This window comes from Lytechinus variegatus, chromosome 5 (assembly GCF_018143015.1).
Source record: "Lytechinus variegatus isolate NC3 chromosome 5, Lvar_3.0, whole genome shotgun sequence".
In the NCBI taxonomy this organism is placed as follows: domain Eukaryota; kingdom Metazoa; phylum Echinodermata; class Echinoidea; order Temnopleuroida; family Toxopneustidae; genus Lytechinus; species Lytechinus variegatus.
Window position 1 is genome coordinate 17096512 of NC_054744.1, and position 19224 is coordinate 17115735.

Below are 19224 nucleotides of genomic sequence, written 5' to 3' on the forward strand. Positions count from 1 at the left end.
ATTAACATCATTATTTTTTTTAATGATATTTGGCTAATTAACAAGCGGTTGGTTAGATATCTTTGATTGTCCAGCGCCTTAAAAAAATCTCAAATGACTGTAAATAATACACTTGGCATTTATTGCCAACCGTTTATCTTTCATTGTCCAGCGCCTTTAAAAATCTCAAATGACTGTAAATAATAGACTTGGCATTTATTGCCAACCGTAATTTAAACAATATGAATCATAATTCCTCTTTCTCTTGGCCCTTTTTAAAATCTAGTGTCGACCCGTCTCCATCCCCACATATGCCATTCGACTTTGTTTAAGTCAATAAGGTTCACCTTTTATTGGATCAAGTCTAATGGGAATCGATAAAAACAATAGGACGGTATTTCCGGTAGACCATTAATTGAGCAATTTCAATTAGTCGATATGGAGTGACATCGCCATCAAACCAAAAACCTCTACAATTATACAAAGGCGACAATCAAATCACTTTGCACCTAAAGGTGGTATTTAGAGTCAGAGAAATTGAGTTTAATTGGTTCCGACGCGACGGAACGACCCAGCCTTCATCTTGGCTCGCAAGGATTGGCCTTAATTGAAATTGAAGCAAAAGTCAGTCGTCCTTCCAGCCACCCAAGGCCAGACATGTACCATCTATAAACGGGTAAGACTTTTCATATTTTATTCTTCAAGAAAAGCACTCATATTGAACAAAAACACTTTCTATTATAAACGAAAATAAAATGATATAGATTTAAACAATTTTTTTTTCGTAGGTCATTCTTTTTCACTAGCATTTCTTTTCTTAGAATTAAAGTAAAATCTTTATCATAAAGCATCCGCATTAGTTTTTATTACCAATATTCATCCTTTTTATATATTACAAATTCATCGCTGTTATCTTTTTTATCTTTTCAAAATAATACAAAACATTCTTCTTCTCAAATTCATTGTAGGTAACATATGATCACCAACAAGAAACTCCTGTACAGGAAACCGACAGGGGACTTTCTAAACAAAAAAGGCGGGTCTAACACCAAACATGACGATCATTAAAATGGGGAACAGCGACAAAATGTCAAAGGACGATCTCGACGACGCAACCGTGGCAGGGGCCGTGAATGCTTTCGGTGACGAGACTTCGTTACACGGGCTAAGGTATCTAATCGGCCGTGGTCATCTGCTGTTTCGTATATGCTGGCTAGCCATCGTTGTTCTCGCTTTCGGCCTCCTCGTCATCCAGGCGAAAACCGTCTACGACGATTTCAAAAGCTCGCCGTACTCGACCAGGATTGAGATAGTTTCTGAGGTCGTGAAGACCTTCCCGGCTGTCACAGTGTGCAACGACAATAAGATGCGAAGATCACAGCTCTATGACACAAAATACAAAGGCCTTGTGGACATTGACGACGGTGATTTACCCGAATCAACAACAGGTGAGGCAGTTATTTTAGCATGCCCCAAAACTATTTTTTTTTGCGTTTGTGTAGTTTGGGAGATATTTGAGGAGCGTTTCATGAAAGGAGATGTCGAATGTTTTATCTGACAATTACCAAAGACACTGCGCTTTTAAGACAATTAATATCAAGATGTCTGATGATCTGGCAACGAATGTTGATGACATCCTCTCTAGTATTCGACCACCTATGCAATCACCTAATTACTAATTACCTTTAGATGTAAACATTATTGGTTGAAATTCAAATGAGAAACTAGCGTCCTATGAACTACGATGCCGCAAATTAAAATCAATTGACACATGAGTATAAAGAAAGAAAATACGCCCCACTCATTTCTGACTTGAATCGAAAAGCTACTCGGTAAAATACTTTCCAATTGGGGTGGGATCAAGAAGCTACATTACCCCGGATAACACAAAACGACTTAAAATGCTTTTAAATGAATTTGGCAAACCAACCCCTCACAAAATTTTCAGAGACAACCTTTCTAAATTGGCAGTGACATCATCTTTCGTAATATACTACTCAAAAAATAACGTCCAATGGGAAAATCAGATTCCTCTGCGTACATAGTGTAAAGTTGTACACTCTGAATTGCGTGGATTTTTGCTGGATCTAGCCTGCAATCTGGGCGGGGACTGCAGTTGTCTTTGCTGTTGTGCTGGGCGCGGGCGGGGTCCGATGGGATGGGATTGAGAAGCTATTCGTGGTCTCGCCGTGTCGGGCGTGTCGCTTGCGTCTGGCATAGCAGGGGGACGGTAACTGCGGCCCCCGCCGAGATTATACGCCCTGGCGAGTCTGGATCGGCTGTGGTCCTGTTCAGGCCTGCCGGATTCTCGGTGTGACTCGGGTCCTGGTGACTTTTTCCGTCATCTGAGACGAAGGATCTGTCTCTGGGATTCGAGTTAGTTCGGGAATTCGGCCGGCCGGGTATGGCTGCACCCGGTCTGGATTAATTTGAGGTCCATTCAATTTGGAGTATGATCATGCTAATATGAGTCCACATACGTCATGGTCTTATCTTTTTCAATGTTTGGTTTTTATCTAAAATGATTTTATATATAGGCCTATAATTACTTTAATTACAAATTAATTTGATGATTAACAGTTTATTATACTTTCACCGAATGTTCCATCTCATTTGGGAGTTTAACTATGTAACTGTAACGTTATGTTAATCTGCCCTGCTTGTGTCAGTAATGTGACCATGTCATGGGCTCTTTTTGTTCTGTAAATGTATATGTATTGTCATTCTTATATACAATGTTCCTTTATTGCTTTCGTACAATAAAGTGATGCAAAACAAGTATCATTGCCTTATGAAAATATGGTCCACATGAAATAATTTATTTTTACCTGGCCATTTGCAAAAAGGCTGATCTTCTTGTCATGCATGTCAAGTTGTCATTTAAGGACAACTGAAGTGTACTATAAGTAGTCGTTAGTTGAGATTGTGTTGGTAATTGAAAAATTACTTAAGGGGACGTTTTATAACGCTCCTTCAATTGTAAGCCAATTTGAGTTCAAAAACATTAAAATTCTGTTGCAATTTCTTGTGAATTTAAAATTCATTACTGGTCTCGAAATCTCACTCTCATTTCAAGATAAGATGGGTTATTTTGTTGTGTACAGGCGAAGTGCTCTGCCGGTAATAATAGGTTGCCGAAATCTTTGCATCGGATCATGAACCTACTAGGTCTATGATGTGATTGGCTTAGAACGAAATTTTGAAAATCTGACAAGACGCTTAAGATGAAAAGAAAGCCAAAACAAACACACACTCTCCTAAACCAATTACTTGTATTTTTTAAATCAAAACTTGAATGTGAAAACAAGAGAGCTCGGGGAGATCAGAAGACTCGACTGGTGCTGCCTGGCACAATGTCCATGACGAATACGACTGGAAGGGCTTCTATACTGCATCGCAAGCCGACGACTTAAGCGACTTTATCAACGTGGTCAACCCATCTAAGGACGAGCTCAACGACTACGGACATACCCTTGAAGACTTCGTGATCCAATGCACCTACAATCAGAAAACATGCAATCTGAGGTAGCTGTTTTTTCATGCTTTCATCGTAGGAACTATGTTCCCAAATTTGTAAAACTGTCACTGTAAGAGGTTGGCCTTACGCGACGAAAAATAACCTGTTTAAATGGTTATTTGACTGGAAATACTGATATAATATAACATGTTCTGAATTATATTCTTAAAAACAACTAAGTATTCCAAAATTGCATTTAATTGCATCGATTTATGGATTGTTCGTTATAACTTTTGTTAGTATTTTTGTCGGCATTTTACTCCAAACCTGCTAAACGTGGTAGATGTTTTGCTCTTAGTTTGTTTAGCGTTTTTGATCGCTGATTTATCGATTGAAGATTGACAAAAGCGAAATAACAATCTTTAATCTAAATCACTTTTTATAATCGAAATTACGTCGCATGTGGTTCCAAGGCTGCAACGTTTCTTTGATTCGTTCTAACCTTCTGCATTTAATTGTTCTTCAGGAAATTATCTCTCATCTGGCTAATATCCCAAATCGTTTTACATCTTACGTCTTGGATGTCATTCTTTTCTTGCAGCAAGGATTTTACAGTCCTGCAGAACCGGCATTACGGAAACTGTTTCACTTTCAACTTTGGCGGAGATGCCAATCATCAAACAGTGATGACAAGCAAAACAGGCGCAAGATATGGTGATTATCCAATTTTCTTATACAGGTGGGGAGTGGCTTGGGGTCCTCACACGAGGTCCGTAGATTCAGTAGTTATAAAATAAGTCGAATCAAGAAGAGAGCTGGGATGGTTATTCTTCTTCCTAGAAATGTTTATTACATATATTTTCTTGCAAGTTTTCAAAAGCAATCAACATAATATGAACGATCAAAAAAGGTCGGTCAAATTTGGTCCCACACTTTGATAGGTTCTGGTTGGCTTGGTTTTATTCACGGTTAAGTTACACACAAATTGCATTGCATGATCAAACGATTGTATGTAAATTAAAACTACATATCATAGACATAACATGAATGTAATGTAAAATATAGAACTCGTATCGTAGTGAAAACCAGTTTCAAATTGGCTATGGATATACAGTATAGCCATACTGTTCTCCACAGGTTCCCCGGAAATGAATAAATAATATATTAATATGTTAACATTTGCTATGACTATTACATTTTGATATGTAATCACCCCCAGTATGCCCAAGTTAATCCCTACTGATGGTTCTCCTTTATTACAGGTTTACACATGACCCTGATGATTGACGAAGATGAGTACATGGGCCTCCTGGCTCCAAACCGTGGCGCCAAAATTGTCATCCACGCCCCTAATACCATGCCCTTTCCCGAAGATGACGCCATCAACCTCGCAACCGGAAGTGCCACTTACATCGGGCTGCGAGAGGTATTAAATAGTTGGTAAAAGTTACATCAGTTTGGACCGTCGAAAGGTCTGTAGTGGTAGAAATAGTCTTGATAGAAGAGGTAGCAGAATTATAAGAGGTTCCTGTTATTGGCAGAAATCAAGAATAATCCTAACATATCTTTGGTCAATTGCAGGAGGTCATAGAGCGTCTGCCGAGATTTTCACAATGTTCGGATGTGGAGAGTGCCACTGTCTTTTCGAATTCCAGTACCAACTACACTGTTCGATGCTGCCTGAGTATGTGTTACCAGCAGAACTTGGTGGATCGATGTGGCTGTGTAGACGACATCGTATTTGATTACAAGCAATGCAGTGTAATCAATGACACGGAAAGTAAGTCCAGTGAGCTCAGAGAACTGCAATGGATCCTGATCAGTTGCAAATTCAACCTTAGCACAATCGTGTACGTAAAGATATGAGTTAAAATTGATATCAAACTTGTCATTGATCTCAACTTATTATTCAATTAAAATTGAAATTGAATTGAAATACAGTAATAAAGGGCCCTGGACCATGTCTTGTATGTATAAGCTAGGCCGATATGGAGCAAAAGGACATTATGTCGACATCACACACGAGAGGTTGTACCTTCGTTTATGCCACTTAATCAATGTGACCAATAATATATAATCTATGCACGTGTTCCCTCTTTTCCAAAGGGATTGTTGCGTCCCTCTCTTTCCATAGAAGGGGGTTAGTTTGTTTGAGTTCATCTCAACTCACAGCGAAGTTTTGCAGTTACGTTACTGAATGATGGCGATGTATGGTGAAATGATTTAAAAATAAATTTTCAAATTACTGGTTGTTTAGTAATAAAAATGCAATACTGAAGTTTGGGTATAAATAGTTGCATCATTTTAATGACTTGTCTGGATCAATTCAATTTAAAAGACATGATTTGTGACAGTCTTATTGGAAAATGAGAGCACATACGTGTGACGTAAATTCATTGTTGTATGTCATCTTTTTTTAAATAGTGGCATGTGTCTCTGAAGTCCAAGCCCTTTACATCAATGATGATCTGCACTGTAACTGTCCCCTGCCTTGCCAGTAAGTAGTATTCAATTTTTATTAATGTCGATTGGGAAGAAAGTAGATTTGTGGAGAAGTCTGCCCTTTTAAATTTTGCTTATTGATTTCGTGTTTATCGGCGAGTTGATGGGTCTTTCTATTTTTTTGTCTTTATAAGGGATTTGTTACAATTATTCTTTAACCTTTTTTTAGCTACTTTGTAAGGTAGAGTCTGACCATGTGGCGCCAGTTTTATGGATCTAATGAATTAAGATAATATTTGATGAGTATTTAATTGCGCTCCGACCAGGTCATGCTGTAATTTCTCAGAAAATGAAAAGATATTCATAAACCATCAGCGATTGTCTTCTTAAACAGGATAAATAAGCAAGATTGACGGTGAAATAAACTGGTATTTTTTGTCATGAAGGAAAATCTACCTGAAATGGGATAGCAACCTGTCATGATCTTTCTAAGCCTGAATTATTTTCTGTCTTTCTTTCCAACTTACCCTGACAAGAGAGACGAACTACAGAGCATCGATATCATCAGCAGACTGGCCATCAGAGCGGTTCAGGGTAATGATAAAAACAAGAGACCAGTTTCATTAAGACTTGTTTATGTACACTTTCTATAACAAATTTACCATCAGCCAATCAGATTGAATGATTTTAGTAGCTTGTAACTGTTATTGTGGAGCATTGTGGCCCAGTGGATAAGTCTTCGGACTTTGAAACAGAGGGTCGTGGGTTCGAATCCCAGCCATGGCGTAATTTTCTCCAGCAAGAAACTGATCCACAATGTGCTGCACTTAACCCAGGTGAGGCAAATGGGTACCGGTAGGAAGTAATTCCTTAAAAAGCTGTGTGCGCTATGAACGCCTAGCTTAGCCGGGTAATATAGAAGCGCCTTGAGCACCAAACAAGGTGTATATGTGCGCAATATAGCCCTATATTATTGTAAATGTGTTTTTATAACCAGTGTTATGAAACTATTTTTGGAACCTAAATAAACCTTAAATATCTTTATTGATAATCTTAGTAAAAATATAGTTTTTCATGAAGTGCATCAAACATTCATCAATGTGAAAAATTGCCCTATTGTAGTGTCAATATTTTTTTCTTTTCAACATAATTTACCAAGCCAAAAGTAAAACAGCGTGAGCAGTGTGGAAGAATTGGGTATACGAGCGACTAAAACCTATAAGGCTGAATATGAATATATATATTTGATTTAAGTAAAATAAAACTGATTTGGTTTTGTTGCAAAAAGAAGAGCATTGTTTATACAGAACAGTGACTGGCGAATTGAGATAATTTATGAACACAATATCAACTTAAAGGACAAGTCCACCCCAACAAAAACTTGATATGAATAAAAAAGAGAAATATTCAACAAGCATAACACTGAAAATTTCATCAAAATCGGATGTAAAATAAGAAAGTTAAGGCATTTTAAAGTTTCGCTTCGTTTCACAAAGCAGTTACAAAACAGCACATCTCGGTCGGTATGCAAAAGAGGAACTGATGACATCACTCACTATTTCTTTTGTACTTTATTATATGAAATATTTTTATTTTCTCGTCATTGTCATGTGAAATGAAGTTTCATTCTTCCCTGAACACGTGGAATTCCATTATTTTGACATTTTGTGCTTCAGGCAAGACGGTCCTAATTGTCAAATTCGTAAAAATGGAAATATTGTATAATTCAAACAATAAAAAAACAAAAGAAATGGTGAGTGACATCATCGACTCTCTCATTTGGATGTAACTGGCTCGTTCATATAACTATTTTGTTAAAACTAAGCGAAACTTTGAAATGTCATAAAATTCTTATTTTACATCCGATTTTCATGAAATTTTCAGCATTGTGCTAGTCTCATTTTTCTCGATTGATTCAAATCAATATTTTTTGAGGTGGCATTGACCTTTAATAATGGTAGAATATATAGATCTGTTCATTCTACAAAGAAAAACTTTTTATAGGGGCTTGTTTCAATATATATTTCATATATTACTTTAGAATTTGTATTTTTTTTTCAATTTCTTGTTTTTTTACTGCAGAGTCATCTTGTGCGAAAGTTTGAATTCGATCCCAAACTGCGTTCTATCTTAGCACAAGAAGAAATGTCCGCGTAAGTTAACGATATAAAATTGAAAATATAAAATGCTAATAATGAAGATAATAATTATACTTATCGTTATTATTATCATTACCATTGTTACTATCATCACTACTGCTGCTGCTACTACTACTGCGACTTTTGCTACTACTACTACTGGTGCTACTACTACTTCTACTACTACGACGACGACCACTACTACTTCTATTATCATCATTGATATTTTGTTAGTATCATGACGAAATTTTCTATCATTGTTATTACCAATATAATTTATACTGCTGTTATTTTTATTATTATCAACATATCACTTTTATCAACATGCAGGAAAAATATGATTCGTGTGATGATCTACTTCGAAACTTTGAACGTGGAGAGAGTTGAGCAAGTACCTCGATATACAGTAAGTAACCCCACCCCCCCAAAAAAAAAATGAAATAAATAAAAAATAAAAGTAAATAAATGAAAGATCGGCAAACCTATCTTGTTGTCAGGAGCTGATCAAGAATATCAAGGACGGGTTGGGCATCTTGAGGGCCGAGAAAATACTCAATTTGGTTCTGGCGATTTGTTTCAAAGGGTTCTAGTTGGCGATGAATCATTTCACTTTTGCCGAAAAGCACTTGGCAAAAAAAAAGATTTATCACGTTGTACTAACCGACTTTCGTTCAGATGTTCGCTATATAACGGAATTAATGAATAATAATCTCTCTATAGATAGAATTCTTAGTCAGATAACATTTATTTTTCATCTTCTTTCCATCTCGCCTCCTCTTTCTTTGCTCATCTCTTGTTTTTTGTCTGTCTGCTTGTCTCACTCTGTTATGTCTCTGTCTCTTTCCCTACCTTCAACTATCTTTCTTTTCCCTGATTCACCTCATAATTATCTTCTCTCTCCCTACGCCATCCACACCCTTTGTCACACACAAACACACACACCTTATCTCTCTCTCTATCACCCACACCCCACACACTCACTATTCACCGCTCTGTCACTATCATTTCTCTCTATCTCTCTTTTTCATTCTCTCTTTCAACATCTACCCAGATCCCAAACATCTTGGGTAATATAGGTGGGCTAATGGGTCTCTTTACCGGTATGTCATTCATCAGTTTGTTTGAGGTCGCCTTTCTACTGCTCCGAATCTCAAAGATTACTTTCACCAAACTCTTCATGGCCAACCGAGTGAAGTCGATTGCGACCTGATAGTACGATCTAAGATGGATTTTTGTGCAATATTATTATTAAGAATAAAGATAATGATACTCCGAATGTTAATGAAAAAAATAATTAAAAAGTATTTGTACTATTGACATACCCTGAATGAATCTTTTTTGATTTTAGGTTGCAGTATTAATGCGATTTGTTTGCCAATGGTAAATCTAGCAATATGCATGCCTCATGACTTCATGTTTTTAGAAGATGAAAAAGTCTACCAAACAAAGCAAAGAAAGAGAGAGAGAGACCTGAGAAGAAAATTGTTTTAATTTGTTTTTTTTTACAGTTTTGACTTTACGCGAACATAACCAGTTCTACATTTTACAATTAATACACTGCAAGAATTGGCAGGATATGTATTTACTAAAAGGTTAAAACAATAAAATGTATCAATTAACTTGTACGTACTATAGCAAAACTTCATATAAAACCATATTCGTTACATAGCTGTATCATATAGATATTACGTAACTTTCGTTTTTAGCAGAGCATTGAAAAGCGAATATTGTTGGTTTTATTTGGTGCAGCTTTAAGTCAAACAGTTATATCCTATTGTTATTTGTCATGGTTTTTTCTTTTATAAAAAAGGGCATATTTGTCATGTTTGTATACATGCATTTTCTTTGAATTGAGTTTTAAGTACCATGGAGGTAAAATAAATTGATAAAAATCCTTTATAAATCATCATTATTAGTAGTAGTAGTTTTTTGTAAACTCATATTGCACTAAGTATGTTTCTGTTTTTTTAAGCGTTTATAACTAAATATTTCAAATGATTTCCGATGTCTGCGTAGGATGGTTTTAATCATAATTCTATTATTGAAAATCAAATGAATATCAGTTGAAAAAATATTCAGGCATATTACAGTTTGCAAAATATAATTTCCCCATTGATATTAGTAATAACTTGCTAGAGAAGAGAAGCATTGAGTTTCTTGAAAAAAATAAATATAAAAAAAAAATAATTTTATTTGATGATTGAATAGTCTGTTCCTTGTTACGGAAGTGAACACGATTACCTATTAAGCCTAGTAAGAAGTTGCATTTTGTCTGTCACTGCTTTGGTGGGAAATGGTCTCCTGGTTTCTGTCGAAAGAACATGAGAGAATGACATTTAAAAAAGTTATAACAATGCTATTGAGATTTTTCTTTTCTTAGAGGTAATATTCATTGATGATTTGTTTTCGAAAGGAGTGTGATCGATTTGTTAGAGCTGAAAGAATTTGAAAAATCCAAAATTGATTGTTGATCATCTTTTCATCTACTTTATAAAAAAAATATCAAGGATCATTCATCTGCATAAAAGTTCGAATGACAAATTAAATAATGTAACCAGGTGACTGAGGTAAAATAAAAAGTATTGAAGCTACACAGACTTCTCGATTATTCTATTTTCAATTTCATCAGATTAGCACCAAAAAAAATCTATGCAAAATGAATATGAAATGAAATTGCAATTTGTTAAACATTTTGCACATGAAATTTGACGTTCCATATTGTTCAGGAAGTCAGGTGTGTATATGGGCAGCCTTATCAAAAAGAAAATCTTGCTCCCCCATAACTATCCCCACAATTATGGACAAATGGGGTATATGGAGCATTTATCGTTGTTTCAAGATTGGTTTTGACATACATCATATACATGAATCATTGTTAGAATAACTCTGTTTGAGTATCTACATATGTGTTTTTTTAAAACAAATTGTCGGTATGTTCACAGATTTTACAAACCTGATTTTTTTTCTCATAGAGCATAGGCCTATATTTAATTAATTGAAATTCAAGAATATTGCTGTACGCAATCCTTTCAAACATCATTGCGGAGTAATCCCTTATCAGTTTGTCTAAAGATGAGCTTGAATAATTAAGACAAGACTAGTGATTCAACTTAATTTCTTACCCAGTGAGGCCAAGTTTGGATCATGTCAAAAAGAGCCTGGCCTGGGCAGGTCCTGTTTGGGGTAGCTTGACGATGACCATAGAGGATGTAGTCAGACTTGAGTTTATGGCTATGAAATGTGATTGTGAGAGAAAGAGGGGCAGAGATGGGGTGGGAAGCAGTAGAGCGGGGGGGGGGGGTGTCAAAGTAAGGGATGGAATGCAATATGCGAAAAATGTATAAAATATATGAGAAAGCTATTAGCTACAAACCGGGGGCAGCTAATTCCCCTATTTTTTTAATATTATTTTCTCAAAAATCTAGTGTGATCTGTAGATCCTTTCTTTTCAACTTTAAAACACGTCCCCGAAAGGAAACCAAGCGCATTCTGTGTAAGAGATATATCCCTCCACAAGCTTTTGCTTTTAGGGATACGCCTTCTTCGTTTAACAAATCTTATACGTATACAATATTTGTACTCTTTTATGACAAATTATTGTACAGATTATAATTAAAATTGATATTTTGTGAAAATAGAAGAAAATAAACGTTAATTTGAATGAATTAAATTACATTAGGGGCATGGAGCTATTAACACAAGGAGATCTGGCTCTCTCAAACGCTCCATGTTAGAGGGAGCCAGGATTTTCTAAAGGGGGCACATTTTTCCTAGGAAAATTTGACAAGCAAAACAAAAGGTTTTCACATAAGATTTTATGTCATTTTGTCCAATGAAAATTTGACAAGCAAAAGATTAAAAAAAATGATTTTCACCAAAAATTCAAGGTCATTTCATCTGCAGAATATCTGACGAGCAAAAAAGCGTCCTCACTAAAAAAAAAAGGGGGGGGGGCTCACTTGGGTTAGAACGGTATAACATTATATATTTTTATTTTGCCTCTCAATAAGGGGGGGGGGACAAGGGCCGCCGGATGTGCCCCCCGATCCGCCACTGAATTGCATAAAGGTACTACTACTGCTACTACTCAATTTGCTTTGCTAATTAAAGGCTCACTTTATAATCGCACAGTTAATGATTTCATCAACAGCTTCTATTGCCTTCTTGTTAGGAAGCTTCGTTGTAAAATTTCCCATGATAGATATGCCTTCAAAAGAAAGAGAAAACAAGAACGGTATGAATCAATATGATGATATGATTGTATTCCACATAATAATATACTCTCACATACATCACCACTAAATAAACATAAAAATCATAATCACCATCTCCATCATCAACACCATCATCATCATGATCACTACCATCATCGTCATCATCATCAAAATAGAATCTTCACCAATATACAACAACACACCACCACTACTACTACTACTACTACTACTACTACTACTACTACTACTACTACTACTACTACTACTACTACTGCTATTACTACTACTACTACTACTACTACTACTACTACTACTACTACTACTCCTACTATTACTACTACTTCTACTACTACTAGTTGTAGTAGTAGCTACTTCTACTACTACTAATACTACTACTACTTCTTCTACTACTACTTCTTCACTATCTACTTCTACTACTTCTTCTTATTCTACTACTACTATTACTACTACTACTACCACCACCACCACAACCACTACCGCCATCATTTTATTGTCTTCATAATCAGTGTCATCATCACCACAAACAAAACCATATTCACATGATCTCCATCACCATCGCCCTGGTAACAATCATCCACATCATACCTAATGATCTGAAGTTATACCAGGGTGCATGACTACCAACGGTGTCCCATCCTCGACCTCTGTATACCAAACCGTCTTCACCGACCAGGAAAGAATATGCGATGTCGTTCCATCCCCTGACGTCCATGTGGAAATCCTGAATGAGGTCGAACAAAATTCAAGACTGCATCCGAGACCAACACATTAAAAATGTCAATTATATCACTTGTATGTAATATAACAACAATTATGCCTATGTCTTATTTCAGATCGAGTCGAGGCGTAAAATGAATTGTACAAATCAGTTTTTAAGAAAAAAAGAAGAAAATAGAACGATGAACACTATTTGTAGCAATATGAATTCACACAAAATGAACAGTGAGTCACTAGTAGCGTAAAAAGTGAGTCAATTTGTCCTTGTAATGACACATTTTAGCTCACATTTGTCCCTGTTGATTGAAAGAAGGGCGGAGAGGGAGAGTGAAGAAAAAGCAATTTACCTGTATGGATCGCATCATCTTACAGCAGTCGTCAAAGGTAAAGCATTCTGGCATATCGGTGTGATGTAATATCACGAATGGGACCGGAGTTGCCATGTCTGTCCTATTCTTGGCAGGTCGAGCACCCCACTCTTCGCGGGTAACAACCCTTGGACACGCCTTGACTGTGAATGGTATAAATATACAAAATGGGGGCTCATGATGAAGCCTTTTTAAAAATTTTTATGGGAGGAATGATGAGCTGAGCGGTCAAAGAAATCAATTAACCTGGTTTGTTGGATTAAAAAAAATTCTGGACATCATCGTATATGATGTAGGCCGTAACATTTTAAATGTATGTCTTACAAAACATTATCAATGATCTAGGATTAAGCTGTTAGCTTAAACGTGATTGTTTTGGATTGCATTATAAAGTGGGCTCACATTTGACATGAAAGATAACTTCCCTCGTATTCATTCTGTCTGATACAGTGAATGATCCAATGAAATGATTATGCAAATGAAACAGAATATGCATTCATAATTCATAAGAGATGGAAAGCTTACCAGTCGAATCCATCAATCTCCCACCGTCAATATCTGCCTGGAGTTGTAAAATGAATAATGACAAGATGACGTTACGAAGAGGAAATTTCAGACTCCAGTTTCTGACGGATGATACAGCTCAAAGATCAATACAAGCCTTTATCGATGTGCCTTTAGACAGACATTCGATTCAGCAATAGAGACTGTTATTCCATGCAGGAATGGGGATTCCCCCAAACAAGAGCAGTGCGTAATCAATAGTGGAATACAAATGATAAGTCGTGATTGTACACCAGCGGTATACGTCAAACACAAGGTATATGATATGATAAAAGGAATGGTTTCATAAATGCAGGCGAACTACACATTCATAGTGTATGTGGTTTGTACACTGAATTCGCTGGAGCAATGATTGACTTTCTGCACTTACATCATGCACAAAGGTAGTAGTCTAGTAGATAGCAAATCAATTATACGATAGTCTTAATATTTCAACTGAAACTAAATATCATCAAATAGGGCGTAAATCACAAATTAATAACATACAAATAACGGTAAATGAAAGAGAAATAAAAATATCACAGGGCATAAAGTCATCTCCGAAATAAAGACAATTTTATTATTTATAGTAAAAGTGGTATATAGAGGAGCATAAATAAAAGTTGCCCCTAAGGTGTTGAGCGATCTCCTGAGTTCATAGATTATTGTTTTTGTTATAACAAAAGAGTGAAGTTTATACTCACCCCGATACTCATATCCTTATTTTGTTTCCATTATGCATTATGACTATATTGTTTATATTATGGGTTATTTTGTATATCACATACGTAAACACATTTGATATTATGTACTGTATCATTTTGAACCCAATAATAAAAGCAAATAAACAACTTATCATTCCATCTGTACGTGGGCAAATTGTCCTCAATTGAATTGGTCATTCAATTGAGATTTAAGCGGTGCGTGCATGTTTTTTTTTTATTCCAAATTTGAAAAAGGGTAATTTTCTTAAGATTTTTTTTATTTTTCATGAACAACTTTCGCTCATATATAAGATATAAGGGACAATATTAATCAATTGAATGCTTGATAATATTTTTTGCCCAATAAATATCACAATTTCTTCCGTCATACTGGGCACTATTGGGAGGAGACGAGACTATCATGTAGGCCTACATACTGATGAGTGTAAATGCGAAGTCTATACCAACGTCACTGCCAGACAGTTTTCATTTACATATAAAAGCTCGATACATACCTTCCAGTGCACGTGTTTGTGATCATTCTGACTATCCTTCCTCGTGTATGAAACCCCATCACAGATTGCCTTGCAGACGACGAGAATAAGAACTACTATCAAATTATTCTTCCACATTTCGCCAATGTCAGTTTCAACAAGTCACAAAATGCCGTGTATCATTCATTCAACTAATACGAGCTCGCTAACAGAAATACACAAGAGGTTAAACGCAAAAGCTGCATTTATGTCTCCCATTCTTCTCCTTTTCCGTATATCGAACATGTTTTGTTTGTTCAGTACTCCCACGATAATTTATCGCAGAGTACTTCCTTTTTAATCTCAAGTTCCTATTTTTGCAAAGAGAAATTAAAAAGGAGAATAAAGAAAGCTTTAAATAGATCTATGTAAATGTATGTAATCGAAACTGAATGTTGTATTATTCGATCCTAATATCCTGATACGCCTGTACCTGCAGGATCGTTGGATAGATATTTCCATGGCAGTATATAGGCAGGAATCGTTTTCCTATAGGGGGATTAAATTACGTAGAATGCTGAAGAATAATGATACGAGCGAGCGAGCAATGCGGTCGAGCTTATTGCAAGCGTGTGGTTTGAATAATTAAAATGAATGGGCCTGTTTACACAGTATGGGTTATACTTCATGAAAATTTTCGACGGAAAGGTAAGTTTGCAAATTTTAAGGGGGACAAAATAATAATTAAAAAAAAAATCAACATAGCATCAGGCCAACTAGATTATTTAGATCTGTGTGTTTTGACAAAGGGAATGGGGTACAATGTATACACAAATCGTTCCAAATATTTCCCAGCGGTATGTACTGAGGGGGGGGGGGGAGGCTGACAGAAAAAGTGATTGGTGGATGTGATATTCATTTTTTGTCAGTAATTTATTTTTATAGCCACACCCCCTCCTTCTGACATCATGCACTCGCACAAGTGTCCAAGCATGTAAACCCAATTTGGTAAAGGCTGTAATCGTAGGATTATATTTTTCATGGAAGAAAATAATATTATATACATTTGAGGAAGTGTAAGCAATGCAATATAATCTACATGTGATATTTTGAAAGGAATGCACGCATTTATTACGAGTGACTCTATGTGCCGAAACGACAATGACGGAAAGTTTACTTTTATAGGAGGCTTACATAAATTTAAAAAAAACTAAATATCGTTACTTCTACTGTAATAATATCGTAAACATGATAAATGTATATGGATTAGGAAAGGAATCCAAAATCATTTAAGAACAATAAATTTGATTTTTTTTCCGTCTCTGAGACACCCCCGCCCCACAATAACTAAAAAAAGTGTGTCAATTTCTAAAGAATGCAAGGGAAAATGGATTTTATTGTTATGGGATGATTTTTTTTTATAGAAACCTTTTAGAAAACTAAAACATGGTTAAAAGGGGCACTTTAAAAGGGGTAGAATAGCGAGTCAAATTTGGACTACAAGGGGAGGGGCACAAGCCTAAATCCTTTGCTTATGACATGTATTCAAATTCCAAGTATTCTATTTTGCATGTCTATGAAGGTATAGAGATGCGACATAATTGCACTGAACTATATTGCCAGCAACGGAGATGGGGTAATACCGGCGAAACAAAATAATTGAGAAACAATATATGAGTTTGCAGTCTACCAATTACCTTAATTATCTGATGGGTGAGGGGGGTGTAAAATTAAGGTGGTAATATTAAATGAACTAATATTGACAAGAATGGATATAGGCATATTGGCAATTACGTAATAATTAATGGAAATGACTGTTTGCTTTTGTGTTTAGATTTAACGTCTTCGCTAAAATGGGGAATTATAAAATAATAAAACGTTGGCATTCATACAGTAATGTTTTATAAAATCAGTCAAATATGGGGTGAATATGGTGAAGATTTTTTTATTATTCTGGTTGAAAAAAAAGAATGAGGAGCTTTTAAGTTGCCATTCTGTAAAACTCAAAATGGCAATATGTACCCAATATTTATGGACCAATGAATGTAAGAAAATCGTCTTTTCTTGGTTAGTAATAAAGATTCAGCGCATAAATGGCAGATCCAAGGGGAATGATATCCAAGGAATGAACTAAGCGCCCCGTTCTAGATTTAATTGATCTTCTCAATCAATATTTAAATGCCTTTTTCTTTCAACTTTTACGAAATATATATATATATTTAGGCTCGATGCAAAATCCATTAATCTAGATAAAAAGTTCGATCCCCAATTTCGGTCTAGAAAATCGCGACTCTTGTGAAATTTACGTAATTAGCATAAAGAGCATAATTCACCAATAAAGAAACTCAAAGGACTCAATGATTATAAGGTATCCTTTGTAGGTTCTCATTACCCAGTTAGCTGAGTACAGACTTTTTTACAAATAAATTATCATCAAACTGATTGGGAAATGTGTTTTTTAATCGTCAATTAGCTGTTTAGTTTTAAGATAATCTATCTATAATTAATAGCCTTTAGAAACTTTGTTATGTCATTATCGAAACTGATACATTCATTGTTTATAAAGATACAGGTCTTTTTCGTCAGAAGTTAATAACCAGTAGCCTTTTATACTGCTCCATACTCTCGTACGTCTTGTCCATGTCTCTTGTGTTATTTCCTCTTCTCCTCTCCCGCTCTCTCTCAATTCCTCCCACACTCTTTCTCTGTCTGTTCTCTCTATAAAATAATTATAAGGTCAGTATCATTGCGGACCAATTTAACTATCAGACATAAATAGATGGAAATCTAACAAATCTCTGTCTCGCAACTATCTATCTACCTATCTATCTATCTATCTATCTACCTACCTATCTATCTATCTATCTATCTATCTGTCTGTCTTCCAACTATCAATCAATTTTTTTATTGATCGATTAATGTAAGTTCCCCATCTCTTTTTTTATTTCCCTCAGTTTCTCAACAACACTGTTCTTCTATCTATTTCCATCTTCTCTTCACCCCCACACTAATTATAATGGACTAATTGGTGACAACAATGCTCCATGCCATGCTATTCAAATAAAAGACGAGGGGTGATGGTACTAAGTAAAAGTGCATACCAAGAACATTACTATAGTAATTGTATTCGAGCCAATATAATCGCCATAATTACTGACTGATTGATTGTATATCAAACAAAAAACAAAACAGCGTTCAGTTAAAAAAAAATGACAAGAAATGCTTAAAATGAACGTCTTTACTTTCAAACATGAATAAACCTTTTTTTATTCAAGTTATCAAATCCACGCAGTAAGATCTGAAAACCAGATTATTATTTTTTTAATGATCAAGATATTATCGGCATATTGAAAATGTAAGCCCTTTGTGCATTTCGTAATTTTTTGTAAAATATTCATATGGCTGTGGTTTGCAAACCAGTTAGCTTGTATATCATATTGAATCCAACTTTCCGTTCGCGATTAATATCTTGCATACAATCTATAAAAATTCAAACAAAATGTATTCCTCATCAAAATGTGTGAAATCTTTATAATTGTAATTACATGTACATAGATAAATTACAGAAAGATGAAATAAATATGTGTAAACACGTTACAAAAAAATGAGTAAGATTACACCACATATCCACGGACAGATTCAGGATTTTTCAAATGGAAAGGGTGGGGGTATTTATGTCCTGAAAAAATCTGACCCCCACCCCGAAAAAAGGGTTTTCACTTGCGACCTACGTATGTGCTCGATTTTCCATTACAATAATTGTGTAATGGCATTCAAAAAGAGGACCACGGGCCAGGTGTCCCCCACCCCCTGGATCCGCCACTGACATCATCGATCGTTACGATTAGATCCCTGCTATACCTTAGTCAAGACAAAGGATTCATAACATGATTTACCAAACTAGAATTTACATTCACGCCAACTGTCGATTGTGATCGACGATGATTTAGGAGGTTGGGCTTTATGTGACAGGCGCTCATATAATAAGAGGTATGGTTTGGAGAAATGCGACACTGCGCGCGTTAGATGCTGCGGAAATTACTCGTTCTTTCTAAAAGGATGGTCGATTCTCCATTTAAGCGTTTAACACCGGTCGCGCCAGTGCAACGTGAGGTTTATCAAAATCAATAACTTGGTTTGTTGCTGTATTTTTGGTTTGTTGCTGTAT

General features: G+C 35.7%; 2 protein-coding genes across 2 annotated transcripts; one reads left to right on the forward strand and one right to left on the reverse strand.

Annotated features, from left to right (window-relative positions):
- Positions 1–282: 282 nt before the first annotated feature.
- Positions 283–9828, forward strand: LOC121415595 (amiloride-sensitive sodium channel subunit beta-like). Its single transcript, XM_041608867.1, has 11 exons — positions 283–655; positions 948–1427; positions 3288–3504; positions 4038–4150; positions 4699–4862; positions 5018–5216; positions 5861–5933; positions 6415–6472; positions 7961–8031; positions 8347–8422; positions 9068–9828. The coding sequence occupies exons 2-11, from the start codon at positions 1034–1036 to the stop codon at positions 9224–9226; spliced, it is 1524 nt and encodes a 507-aa protein (XP_041464801.1). The 5' UTR covers positions 283–655; positions 948–1033; the 3' UTR covers positions 9227–9828.
- A 166-nt stretch (positions 9829–9994) lies between these two features.
- LOC121415596 (peptidoglycan-recognition protein SC2-like) lies at positions 9995–15341 on the reverse strand. The gene is made up of 7 exons (XM_041608868.1): positions 15099–15341; positions 13862–13898; positions 13316–13479; positions 12837–12972; positions 12133–12223; positions 11139–11247; positions 9995–10324 (listed from the first exon to the last, which is right to left on the reverse strand). The coding sequence occupies exons 1-7, from the start codon at positions 15213–15215 to the stop codon at positions 10292–10294; spliced, it is 687 nt and encodes a 228-aa protein (XP_041464802.1). The 5' UTR covers positions 15216–15341; the 3' UTR covers positions 9995–10291.
- Positions 15342–19224: the final 3883 nt, after the last annotated feature.

Excerpts from the sequence above, each read along its gene's own strand:
- LOC121415595 (XM_041608867.1), top strand. The coding sequence starts at position 1,034 with ATGACGATCATTAAAATGGGGAACAGCGACAAAATGTCAAAGGACGAT. Across the intron at positions 5,934-6,414 it reads AACTGTCCCCTGCCTTGCCA|AGAGACGAACTACAGAGCAT; the intron begins GTAAGTAGTATT and ends TACCCTGACAAG. Across the intron at positions 6,473-7,960 it reads GGCCATCAGAGCGGTTCAGG|AGTCATCTTGTGCGAAAGTT; the intron begins GTAATGATAAAA and ends TTTTTACTGCAG.
- LOC121415596 (XM_041608868.1), bottom strand. The coding sequence starts at position 15,215 with ATGTGGAAGAATAATTTGATAGTAGTTCTTATTCTCGTCGTCTGCAAG. Across the intron at positions 12,973-13,315 it reads AGATGATGCGATCCATACAG|GATTTCCACATGGACGTCAG; the intron begins GTAAATTGCTTT and ends GACCTCATTCAG. Across the intron at positions 12,224-12,836 it reads GTATAACTTCAGATCATTAG|GCATATCTATCATGGGAAAT; the intron begins GTATGATGTGGA and ends TTTCTTTTGAAG.